A 13,015-nucleotide genomic window follows, 5' to 3' on the forward strand; every position below is an offset into this window, starting at 1 on the left:
GAGGAAGATAAATGGGACTCAGTGTATCCTGAAGACACTCCTCCTCTACTCCTTTTCTCCTGAAAATGCTGAGTAACAAACTCACACCATTTAGCGTTCTGCATATGCTTCAAAAGAAACAGTTCCCATCCCTACAGAATCATTTATGTTGGAAAAGACCATTAAGATCATCGAGTCCAACCGTAAACATAACACTGCCAAGTCCATCACTAAACCATGTCCCTAAGTATCTTTTAAATACCTCCAGGGATGGTGACACAACCACTTCCTTGGGCAGCCTGTTCCAATGCTTGACAACCCTTCCAGTGAAGAAATTTTTCCTCATATCCAACCTAAACCTCCCCTGGTACAACTTGAGGCCATTCCCTCTTGCCTGATTGCTTGTTACTGGGGAGAAGAGACCAACACCCACCTCGCTACAACCTCCTTTCAGGTAGTTGTAGAGAGTGATAGGGCCTCCCCTGAGCCTCCTTTTCTCCAGGCTAAACAACCCCAGTTCCCTCAGCCGCTCCTCATAAGGCCTGTGCTCCACACCCTTCACCAGCTTTGTTGCCCTTCTCCGAACACGCTCCAGCACCTCAATGTCTGTCTTGTAGTGAGGGGCTCAAAACTGAACACAGTATTCAAGGTGCAGCCTCACCAGTGCCAAGTACAGGCGTACACTGTGTTTTACCAGCAAGGAAGAGTACAGCAGTGTTAAGATGCTCCTGGGTATGTTCCTCCTCTGTGGAGCACCAAGAAGTGAAAATGACTCAATTATAGAAACTGAGAGGAAAATCAGTCATAACTGAAGGTGACTGAAATTCTGCTGGAAAAGTCCACGTGCAGCTACAGTGCTCACTCTAACTCAGCTGTTAAGGGTTATATTGTTCTCAAGGTTTATAGTTTTATTATTAGAGATTAAAATGTGTTAAGAGCCAGAAAAGCACCTTTCTCAATACCTGGAACATTGCAGGGCTTATTGTCTCTTAGGCCTGCTCCACAGACTGCTCTGTAGTCAGGGGAAGCTTTTACTCTGCTTTAAGGGCAGATGAGTGTTTTCTAAACTCCAGTCTGGTAGATGAAACCCAAGGTGTTGCCCCTTTGTGCTTTGCATTACTAAGGATACCACTTATGAAGGCTCTTTAATAAGAAAGTATCTGACAGAGCTGTTGCTGCTGCGGCCACATAGTTAGTCTACCTTAATCTTCCGTAGTCACAGTGGTTGCATACCTCTAACTTCTACCTAAAAGTTTTGGTCAGAGAACGACACATAGTACAACATCACATGGGGGACAGATAGCACCAGATGAAATGGCAGGAGTTTTCATATGCACTTCACTGATAACTGAAGATAGCTTAGATTGGAGAAGAGTTTAATAAGGGTGTCCATCCCTTCTCTCCCCAGCTGTGAACCAGGCACAGCCACGCTGCTGAGCTAAAAGAGATATGGGATGGAGATTCTGCTCTGCTCTCCCTCAACACACGAACAAACCCCCACTGACCTCCATGAAAGCTCGAGGGGGACCAGTTCCTCAGGCTGCACTCCTCTTCCTCATTAAACAAAACAAGGTGGAGTGCTGAATACAGTTTGTTAGAATTAAAAAGCTTTAAAAGTAGTTATACATCAACCATAAATTTATGTACAAACTTCCCCGAACGCAGTACCAAAGAATTTGAGGAGGAACAGGATGAAAAAAAAACTCGGGAAGAGATCCAATGTCACACATAACCAATAACCCTGCCTGGCTTGGAGAGGAACTTGACAGGGAGAAAGGTTTGCTTTGACTTCACAGCTTCGAAATGTGTGCCCATGGCAGGAGAGGCAGTGAGTGGCAGAGTTTTGGGAGAATGGTGCACCTTCCCAATGAACCCATTTCCTCACATTTGGGAAAAAGCATCAGCCAGCAAATGGACAGAACAATTAAACCAGTGACAGTTTTACAGCAAAATACCAGTTAGAATGAGTAAAAGCCTTCAGTACAGGTAAAACTAAAAATAATAATAAAAAAAATTAATTCCATGCATACACAGTTAAATGGCTTGACATGCTTATAGTCTCAGCAAGCTTGCTGTTGGTTTAGTAGCCAGCAACCTCTCCAGTTGGTAAAGGTCCATGCTTTATTGGTATACTGCAGTATTAGACAGCGGTGAGTGTGAAATCAGACAGTAACTGCTGTTGGCCTACATCAGGGTACACCCACATCTTAAGAACAAAGAGTGAACATTACAGCCTGGGAAGAATACAAGGTCACTGGGCATCAGTCCTTTGTCTAGCCTTGATCTTTCCAGGCAGAAATAGAGCAACATGTAGAAGGATTCCCTGCTGTACCCAGGGTTTGGGTAGGTTTGCTTTTGTTCGTTTGTCTTTAAACCAACATGAGACAGTGCTACAATGGAATTGAAAACGTTCAGCCCCCATGTAAGCTTATGCCACAGATACTGTCCATTTCAACAAGACATCTCCCCGAGACTGCAGTGATCCTGCTTACGAGCTACGGCAGACAGACTTGATCGTCGTTGGGTGCAGCCTTCATTAGGAAATGAAGGGCAATCCGACTGCGCTCAATGGAGCCCGAATGCTCTGGAAAACAGACCTTCCCCCCTCCCTCCACTCTTCTGCTCCTCAACATGGTGTGGTTTCTCAGCTTGAGACTCACAACCTGGTGGGGGTTTTCGCCAGTTCTGAGGTGAGGAGTGCTCTATGAGACAGGATCACTGTAATAAGTGGAATTAGGTACTCCCAATACAAATAGGTATTTCTGCAGTAAAAGGACATTGAGACAGTGCTCCAAACAATGCAAGGAACAGAAGATACACCATGCTTTGAGGATAGACAGAACATTGAAAAGGCTTTTTCTCCCAGAGAGGTACATGCTGACAAAACAGTGCATACAATGAAACAAAAAATGTTTCTCTTTAAACGGTATTAAACAAATGACAAAAATGAGAATGAAGTCCCCAGCATTTTCAATTTTAAAAATTAATTTTGACTATTGAGATTTATTAAAAAAATCTATGCATGTGCACACACAGAAATCAGGAAGGGGCTGGATAGGTGAAACACTTCCAAGCTTATGAGCTTTCGTTAGTGGGTCCAGGTGAGTTTTTTAGCAGGAAAGGGGAAAAAGAAGGATTCAGCTAATCAAAGATTTTTAAGTGCCTCATGGAAAAGCAACAGGCATGAGCTCTAACATTCACTGAACTGAACAGAGAGACCTACCTCTGATCTTGCTGTAAACCATCAAAAGCAAAAACCTGTTTTCTTCTCAAAACGGGACTTGCAGCATTTTAAAGAAAGCATCTAATCTAATTTTAACAAGCTTGAAAGCCCTTGAATCAGGAATCATTCAATTTCCTTCAACCTTCCATGTTTAATCAGTGACAGCTGTATCATTCCTGGCTTTAGAGTTAATTTTTATCAGTAGGAACTGTGGATTTTTATGGTTCTCAGGGGCCAAAACTTTACAAAAAAGTCATCAATAAAAATTACACCTTAAAACTCTAATCATTCTAGAGCAAACTAAGTATTTACCATCATGTCATACCAATTTATGATCCTAAGTTCTTTACTGTAATACCACCGTCATTATTTACACTCATACTTATGAAAAACATGCCTGTGAATACACAGCTCAGCCAGGCACATAGGCTTTCCAGATCTTGTAAGATTTAAAAGAAAGTGCTCGCTGCTTTTAATAACAAACAACATAAACCAAGCTTATTCTACATGCTCTTTATAGACCACAGAATTAGAACAGAAGACAAAATACTCTAAAGAACTGCTACATATCATCCAAACTAGGCTTTCTATTCATATGATGCCTTTGGTTTTTAAGTAGAAGTTCTGTATTTTAAAATATCAATGACACCACACAGCCTAACTGTAGGAAGGAATGCAGAAGATGCCTTTGTCCAGGATCCACATGTTGCACAAGAATTATTTCCCTTATAAATAATAGGATACGTGCCCTTGTCTAGGCATATTTCAGCAACTGTAGAAATTACTGAAATAGAAAAGGAAAGATTTTGTTAATTTTAGTTTCCTAGGATTTATATTTCCTTCCTTTCCAGAACGTGACACCATGGGCAAAAATTTTTCCTAATGTAGCTTGACTGAAACCAAAGTCTGCTGCTACCCACATTTGATAAAAGTTACACATCAGCCTAATCTTTGGGACCTCCTGATGTACATCAACCACTTACAACCAAAAACCCCCAAACCATCATCATCAAGTAGGAGACACCAACAAGCAGTTGGATTTCTGACAAAAGGACTGTTCTCCTACCACTTGTGTCTGACAGCAGCTAACAAAAGAAAGGTGCATATATTAAAAATTGTTCCAGAAGATTCAATTTCCCTCAAATATTTAGGGTCTCTCTTATTTGGTATGGAGAAGAGGACTGATCCCCTAAATGAAAAGGAAAGAGATACGCTAAAATGTACAGAAGCTGCCTTAAGAAACTATACCATTCAGAGAGAAAAGCATTATTGGAAGACTAAAAGGGACTTTGGCTTCCTTCACTTTACACATGCCTGAACACAGAACCTCTTTCCTTCACACTCACTGTCTCTTCCAGCCAGTAACAACCATGCTGCTGAATGAGGTGGATCTCCAGTGGTCCACATCCTTATGCGCAAAGGTAAGTGACACCCAACTCCTTCACACACGTGTGGAAGTTGGGAAGAACTTGGATTGTTAATTTTGTTTCATCATTAGAAGTTAAATTGCAGTAATTAAAATTTCATTCTGAAGTCACCTCTGACAGCAGCCTAATGCTTCATTATGACAAATGAGACTAGTTAAACAAACATGGTATTTGACACAATTTATAGGTCAGACATTCCTTCTTCTGTTGAACAACTGTTCCAGAAATAGCCAGAGTTCATGCTAATTGCATATAAACCATACTGATGAGATCTGAATCACTGGTTTTCAATACTGAAAATCAGGTCTGCTTCATCAGTTCAACTGATCAACATGGTTCTTGCTCTCCAAGTACCCTAAGAAACTACCAGGGCTTTATACTCTCAGGAAAAGAGTGGAAAGCACGCTATGCCAAAGGGAACTGTAAATAAATAAGGCTAGACATTTTTAGTGTGCATAAGATATTTCCTATTTTTCTCCTTTCCTTTTTCATCCCAAGCCTGAAGTACCCCAGAAGAAATTTCTAGTTGACTACAGAGACTCTGCATGTGTGCGTGTTTATCTTGGGACAGAAGACAGAACTTAAAACATCTCTGCTTCTTAGTGAAGAAAAGGAGGAGCTATAAACAGGGTTTAGATCTGTCTACCCCATTTTCCATTTGACTTTCTCCAGTCACCATCAAGTAATTGCGTATACAGAGAGACCAGAGAGGAACTTCTGGCATGAATGCTACTGCTTCAGAATGAATACAGCTGCTTCAACTAATAAAAGCTGCTCCACAAACATCTGTGCAAACAGAAACCAGCCCTACAAATATTCAAGGGGGAAAAAACAGGTCCTAAAGCAGTCTGGTCTAGTAATAGTAGCCCCATTTAGTGAACTAATTCACAAACCATTGCTTTTTCACCCTTTGCTGGGTTCTAATGATTACGTTCAGCATTGCCAATGCTGTTCTGTCAAGAAAAGTCTGCCTAATTTTGCATGCCCTTTAATTTTGAAGCAAACTGGTAGATTGATTTAATTTTTCAAATTATTAACATGCAACTCTTTCATTATGCTCATCCATCTACTTTGTAACTGATCTCAGCTCCATATAGCTCACATAATGTACATGCAAATAGAGCAAACCTAAAAACTTTCAGTTACATGTTGACATTTTTCAGCTACACAAGTTTCTTTTCCAGTTTTTCTTTGATATAATTTGTATTTAGCGTGCACTACAATGGTTAATGGGATGGTATATGTTAGGCAGGCCTATGAGCTGTGGGTGATTTGAGACAATGGCAGCACTAGGCACAAATCATCTTCAGAGAACACCCCTCTCGGTCGTGCACAAAGAATATGTTTGCTAGGGGATATGGACTTAAACAGAAAACAGTGCAGTCTAGGCCATTCAGATATCAATTATTCAAAACTCCATACCTGCAATATCCTACGTAGGTCTTGGCTGCTACATCAACTTGCCACTACCCACATTTCCTTCATCTAGCCAGATTTTTCCCAAATTTTATATCCCAGGTCACTGAGGAAAAACAGATTCTATGAGAAAAAAACCCTCCAGAAGATCCCAACAGGACATAGTACGTTTGACCTGCTGGTGAGCTGGAGAAAACTTAAAATTGTCTGATATGATTTTTTTTCATTCACGGTACCAGATGATTGAACATGGTCAAGTACTTGGAACAGCAAAGAAAGAATCAGAGTGCCTTTTATCCATAGACTAAGTTGCTAACCACATCTGCACATTATTTTGGGACAAACCCAAACTGCTTTTGCAACTAGACTCCATATTCATCCAATTACGTGGACAGAGTTGGTTCAGTACAGTGAAAACCCATCTGGACAGCCCAACAAGAAGCTTCCTCCACATCCTCTGGAAGGACAGAAGATGGGTGGCTCAGGACTACTCATTTGAAGTAGATGTACCTACTCGATCTCGCTGCGATTTAGCTCCCTCATTTGTAGCCACTGCCTAAGGATATGTGGGCACTTCAGGAGTATGGAATTTAAAAGTTAATTCTTGTGAATAAAAAATTTTAGAACGGTGAATCTGAAGTGCCATCAGCCACACTCCAAAATCTACTGGAATTGGTGGGAGAATCAATCTTTTACTTGGTCTACAGCTACCTCTGTTAGATTTGAGACACAGGTATGCTTAGACCACTGCCACTGACCAGGGTGTGCAGATTAATCAATGCTTGCAACAACTAACTCGAACTGACAGGCTCCTCTTCCCCTGTACCCTTTGTGAACTAGAACAACAAGAATTCCCCCATCTCATCTCCTCTGCAGTCTTGCCCAAAGGTTTCTATTCTTTCCTCCAAGGCCTTTCTGTGCTTGTCCCACAGAAACAAACTCCCAGATGAATCCCGAGGGACCTGATCCTGTGTGAAAATGTCGATTTAAAACTGCTCTCTCACTTGCCATTCTTGGCAAACTCCCAGATATGAACCACATGTCTGGTGGAGGAATTTGGCCCACAGACTGTTTTTAATTAAGTGCTTGTCTACTGATATTAAACTGAACTTCAGTGGCATAAGAATGCTGCAAAAATGATTCATCCTAAATGAAATTATTTCCTATGTAATTTACAAACTTTATTTCTTCAAACTGGAAGAATTCCACATGTGTTAAAGTGACAACCACTTAAGCATTTAAAGTTGAAAAAATGCCAGATGATAGAAAACAGTCAGAGAGAAATCGTCATATTTCATTTTTGAGAATAACAGTCAAAAGGGAAAAAAAAAGCTGTTGAGACACTTTATTAGCAACTAAGCTAACTCCAGCTACCAGCAGGTCTGTTCTTGTAAAATTATAAATCCATTACCTTTCTAGGCATATGAGAGAAGAAATCAGGCCTGAAAACAGTATTTGAAAGGATGCAAACTAGTAAACACCACTTATAAAATTTTATATTCACTTAAATCCAAACAACATGAAATCTATTTCTTAAGTAGCAGAAACAACTGCAAATCCTTTTGTTGAAAATCCATTACTTGAACTCTAATTTTACTGGCTAACAAAGTAAGTAATTAATCTGTCCAGATTGCTATTACTTTACTGTATCATATAACTACTGGTACTTTTGCTGCACAGGCAGCAAAAAAATCAAAAGGAGACTCATGCACCCACTCCCCATGCTCACGCTATCTGCTAACGCAGAGTTCAACTAGCTATATTTCATCTTAAATACTGAGAAGTTCAAGGCGATTATTTTACACCTATTCTAAATCCAAAACACAAACCACCTTCTTTTAGAATAATATACAAGTAAGCTTTTCCCTAATTATCAATCTCGCTGTTTCCAGATTCATGCTTTAAAGTACAGGAACAAACGAGAGCATTCCCTGTCACCAAAATATCACTGTCTAAAGAGATGCTTTAAATCATTCCTGTTTAAAAATGAGGTATCTAATCTTTAAGAGAACCAACACACTAAAGAGGATGAGCAGGTTAAAACTTATATTTACACAACAATATATTTTACTGCAAAAAAGTAAAGCATATAACAAGACATGCCTAACTACTGTAGGTATCTTTTTAAATATCCTTCACTCAGATTAAACTCTGTTAAAATGTGCATAGACCAAGGCATTAGAGAAATAAAAAAGACTTCTTATGTTATTATTCTTGTAAAAACAACCTTGAAAATTTTATATTGTCTAGATTTACAAAGTCCTGTAACTTCTTCATCAGTACTTATGTGGGTGGATTCATCATTGCTGCATGCATGTACTGCATGATGCAGAACACTGCAATGGACCTGCAGTTCAGTCAATGCTGATGTCCATCACTTAAAATTCTCAAATTTAGTTCCCTTCCCCCACAAGATAAACACGTAAAAGTTAAAATTAAGGCCAGTGTTAAAGAGCACATCTTGTCTCCCAGCCCTAATAACTGCAGGACACTTTCCATACAGGAGACCTTTCATCTGGATTTTCTTAATCAACTCGGAGAAACTAGAATCAGATTTTATTAGTATACAGCCTTAATTCTCAATACTTCTAGCCTGTGAAAAGGAAGTTTACGAAGAATTAGTCTCTCTGTCCTTCTGCACATGTGCCAAAACCTTGCTACTCTATGTACAGTACAGAAGACAATCAGCCTGGACCACAGTTAGTCCCATCATTCTCTGTGTCAGGGGATGAAAAATTTATGAGGTGGCACTCTTAAAAAAATAACCTACGACAGACTAATTGGATCCTGTACAGATAAAGATTTTTCATGATCAAAGCAAAAAATAAAATCAAACAGCCACCATCTCCAACCCTCCCCTGCCCAAATCACCCACAACAGAACTTTGATGTCTCTGTGAATAACTCCACTGAAAGAGTAAGGGGAAAAAATCTCTTGCAATTAATCTTTATACCACACTGCTAGAGGATAGAAAGGATTGCCTTGCAAGTAATACGCATACCGCTCTTCATTATAGCTGTTTCAATCTAAGTTTTTTTCACTTGAATTATCTATCTTTCATCTTGTTCTCTTTCTTGCCCAAGGAAGAGTTTGGAGTTTCAAAATCTCCATCACCAAATCAGCCTGTTGAACCAACTGAAGAAAAAGCCAATACTGTCATTGTTGCTGTATACATGCCTAATTTATATCCTCAGTTCATCAGTTAAGATTATAAAATGGGTTATGAAGATGAATAGACCAAACACATTCTTGCTATGAGAAAATTTTCCAGCATATTTCAAGATTTCAACAAGTCTTGGTCTTGAATATCAAGCTGCCTGCATTTGGCCATAAGTTTAATTTTTTCCCCTAACTCTGCTGAGGCACTCATAAGTTGCTCTCCTTATATGGGAGAGAAAAAAAATTGTAATAGATACGTACCTACTTAATTTCATTTTTGTTTGTTTTGTCAAAATAACTAGTCAAGTGTCAAAGAAGCTACAATATATACCTAAAATATGACTTCATACAAAGAATAGGTGAGTGTATAAAGTCTTACAAAGATACCTAAATCAGTAATAATTTTCCTCTCCTCCTGCCTTTCAGAGGAGATGCATTACTGTTAAGCTTCACTGAGATTTATCCTTATTATTGTATTTCTAGCATCCCTTCTGTCTGGCTGGTCAGTACAATTGTAACATTTGAAATAGCCCATGCGCTGAAATTATTACCAGACAGTCTTCACGAGCCCCAGAAGATGCAATCACTCCAATGAGCAATCACAGTATCCACTCGTCTCGTATGCCCCAGTCCCTAGCAGCTGAAGACCTGCATACCATCTTCATCACTGAGGCCAACAGACACACCCTCCTCTACCTCCTCATCAAGCTGAAGGCTTCCAAAGGAGTACTTATTTCTAGGCATGGGAGAGGAATTCAGCACAATGGGATTTCCAAACACCAGGGGGTGAGTGAAGGGGTTAATGATTTCCGAGTCGGAATCGCTAGATTCTGTCCCACTGCTCGTGGAGACCTCCATCATCTGGATTGCAGCTGTGTGATCCATCATGCCACTGGCATGCAGCGACTGCATGACTGGGCTCTGCTTTGACTGTGCCCCAGCTGGCATACCATTGGCCATCATTTTGCCTTCTGGAGAAGACATCTTAGCCACCCCATCTCCTTTACAATATCTCCCTGATCTATACTCCTGCCCAGGGGTTGAGGATATCTGGCTCAGGATAAATGGATCTGTAACTGATTTATTGCAGACATTTTGGATTTTCTGTGCATGAGGCCATTGAGAACCTGGAGAGTATCTGCCATACCCGTGGCAGCTACTGGCACGGCTATCCTCCTCCCCAGTCCTCACCCCGCAGTCATGTCCATTTTCTGAGACATAACCCTGAGAGCCAGTTCTACTCAGGCTCATGTTAGGGCTTGACCCTTTGCTACTGGGAGGCAATGGAGTGGCCAGTGGACTACGGCTCCCTGGCCCTCTAAACATTTCGTCAACCAGTGAGCTGTGCCTTGGCATCCTGGGGCTTCCCCCAGTGTAGAAGGAGAGATTAGCTGGGTTATCATCAAGGTACTCTTCAGAGAGATACTGGGAAGACTTTATAGAGGCTGAGGAATCCCTGTAACTAGTTCTATTGCGATTTTCATCTTTATAGTGAATATAGGCACCACTGGTCAAATCACCCTCATAATTGTCATTTGTTTGGGAATATGACCGGGTTATTTGTCCTCTGAGGAGATCATACTCGCTATCTACATCACTGCAGTCAATGAAAGGAATGGAGGTGCTGCTGCCATGAGCAGCCCTGGAAGCTGGACCTGTGCTTGGTTGCTGTGACTGAGGTCTGTTCTGCTGCATCCTGTCCTTAGCAGCCTCCTCTTCTTCCTCCACTGTTGACACCACTGCTCCATCCACCTTTCTGCCTTCCTTTGGGCTCTTCTTCAAGGAAGGGCTCTTGTGCTGTCCAGTGTCTTCTGTTGAAGCCTTCAATTCCTTCCCTTGCCGGCAGCTCTGCACTGCTGCAGCATCATTGTCGTCTCCATATGCAAAGCTAGAGCTCTGGAAAGATAAAGGAGGGAAGGCAAGGGGGAGACAAAGGGGGAGGGAGGGGTGGGAGTGGAGAGGTTTGGGAGGGAAGGGAACCAGAGGGAAAAGGCTGTGTTTAATTATGCACCAGAATTTTGCACTGCATCTTGCAGCATCATAGGAGTCTCTTGAAAGTGGAAGAGGTAATCCAAGCTTCAAAATTAATTAGAAGGGAAAAAAAAAGAGGTCTCTGATCTTAAGGACAGAAAAAATACATAAACTAAGCAAGGGAAGAGAAGGCAGACAGAACGTGGTGATATGTAAAAAGGGGTATTTGAGATGTTTCAATGCCCTAAGGCATCCATGAACACTAAGAACATCACCCTGTTTGCACTACTCTGAGAAGCTGGAGGGACAAAAAAGAGAAACATGTAAGACAAATTTTGCACAGCCTACTTACATACACTAAAAAAGCCATGTGTGGGCTTTTGAATACCCCACATTCAATCCCTGGAGCATACCTGCCACTAATTCCTGGGCTAGCTTTTCTACGCACAGAAATATGTCGCATCTGCCCAATAGCCATGCTCCATCTATCTGAGCTTGTCTTAGAAATATTAAAATGCTAAAAGATATTGGAAATGGGCTGCATTTATAGCAGAATTCTCTGAAGTTCTTAGATTTGCAGGAGTGAGAGAGCCTGTGAGTATCAAAGGGAAGAAATGCAAGGAAGGTGAAGGTGTGTGTAGCATTCTTAAATACACTAACCTAGTAGCTTGCTCCTGCCATTTAAGCTCTACTGAATTTAAGGTCAGGTGATTAAAGGTTCACCTCCACAAACACAGATGAGCACAGAGAAACACTGGCAGGTGGAGCAACCCCAACAACATAGTCAGGGAAATGGAGCTCCCTGACCCTGATTCTCTGGGGGCTATCCCAGCAGAGCCGTCAGCCATGGTCTGGGAGTGTCTGGGATGCCAGCAACTGGAAAGACCAGAGCATGTGCATAGTGATTGGGCGGGTAGGTCAATGCGCAATTGCTAGCAAACTTTAAGTTGGAGTAGTTGGTGAGTAGGATAAGAGAGTTGGGAGCCAAGTACAGGTGTAAGTACAGTGTAAGTCAGGCCAGACACTGGAAAGACCATGGGGCCTGGGGGTCAATTACTGGTAATGTCATAAGTCTGGACCAGCTATTGGAAAGACACCTTTGGTGTGCATGTGTCTGTGCATGAGGTAACTGGGAACCAGGGTACCCAGCTGTCAGTTACTGGGTAGACTGGGTGTCTAAGATGAATTACTGGAGGAACCCAGTGTGTGTGTGTGCGTGTGCGTGTGTTTTCAGGTCTGAGTACTGACAATGGGAGTGGGGCTGTGAGCCTTGGGGGCTTGTATGTCTACGTACACGTACCAGCCACTGGGAGGGAGACCTGAGGATCCAGGGGCCTGCTACTGGAGAGACTGAGTGTCTAAGACCAGTTGCAGGAGGGATCCCTATCGTATATAGGTACACATATTTTCCACTAATGAACTCTGACACTGATCAGCCAAAGAGTGGAACAGGCTGAGGCCACTGGCACTGTTTGTGCTTGTGGGAGTCCTGTTTTCTGTTTGTGTTTACCTGTGCGGCTGCCTGTATGTATATGTGTGTATATATATTGTGTATGTGCATTTATGCAGGTGCCTACTGTGAATACATGCTCAGCCTTACTACTAGCTGGACCTGGGAACATGCAGCTGCTGCAACCTTCCCACAACTGGGCTATTGGATTTGCAAAGTCCTAATGCATAACAGCTATTAACATAAGACAAATACATCAGGTAACTATTGGAGATAATAGCTTAAAAGTCCAGAGCTGTAATTTTTCTGAGGAGATAATTATTCTCCTCCCTGGTAAATACAACAAAACACCTTGTCATGAGCAACCAAGACTCCCCAGAGAAGGAAAAG

General features: G+C 41.5%; 1 protein-coding gene across 5 annotated transcripts in view; it reads right to left on the reverse strand.

Moving 5' to 3' along the window:
- FARP1 (FERM, ARH/RhoGEF and pleckstrin domain protein 1) overlaps positions 1-13,015 on the reverse strand; it is a 172,761-nt gene that overhangs the window by 36,004 nt on the left and 123,742 nt on the right. For all 5 annotated transcript variants that reach the window (XM_075716494.1, XM_075715744.1, XM_075715057.1 and 2 more), the window contains exon 12: positions 10,860-11,100. In XM_075716494.1, coding sequence (XP_075572609.1) covers positions 10,860-11,100 — 241 coding nt within the window. The remainder of the gene's footprint in view (positions 1-10,859; positions 11,101-13,015) is intronic.

The sequence above is a fragment of the Pelecanus crispus genome, chromosome 1 (genome assembly GCF_030463565.1).
Source record: "Pelecanus crispus isolate bPelCri1 chromosome 1, bPelCri1.pri, whole genome shotgun sequence".
Lineage (NCBI taxonomy): Eukaryota > Metazoa > Chordata > Aves > Pelecaniformes > Pelecanidae > Pelecanus > Pelecanus crispus.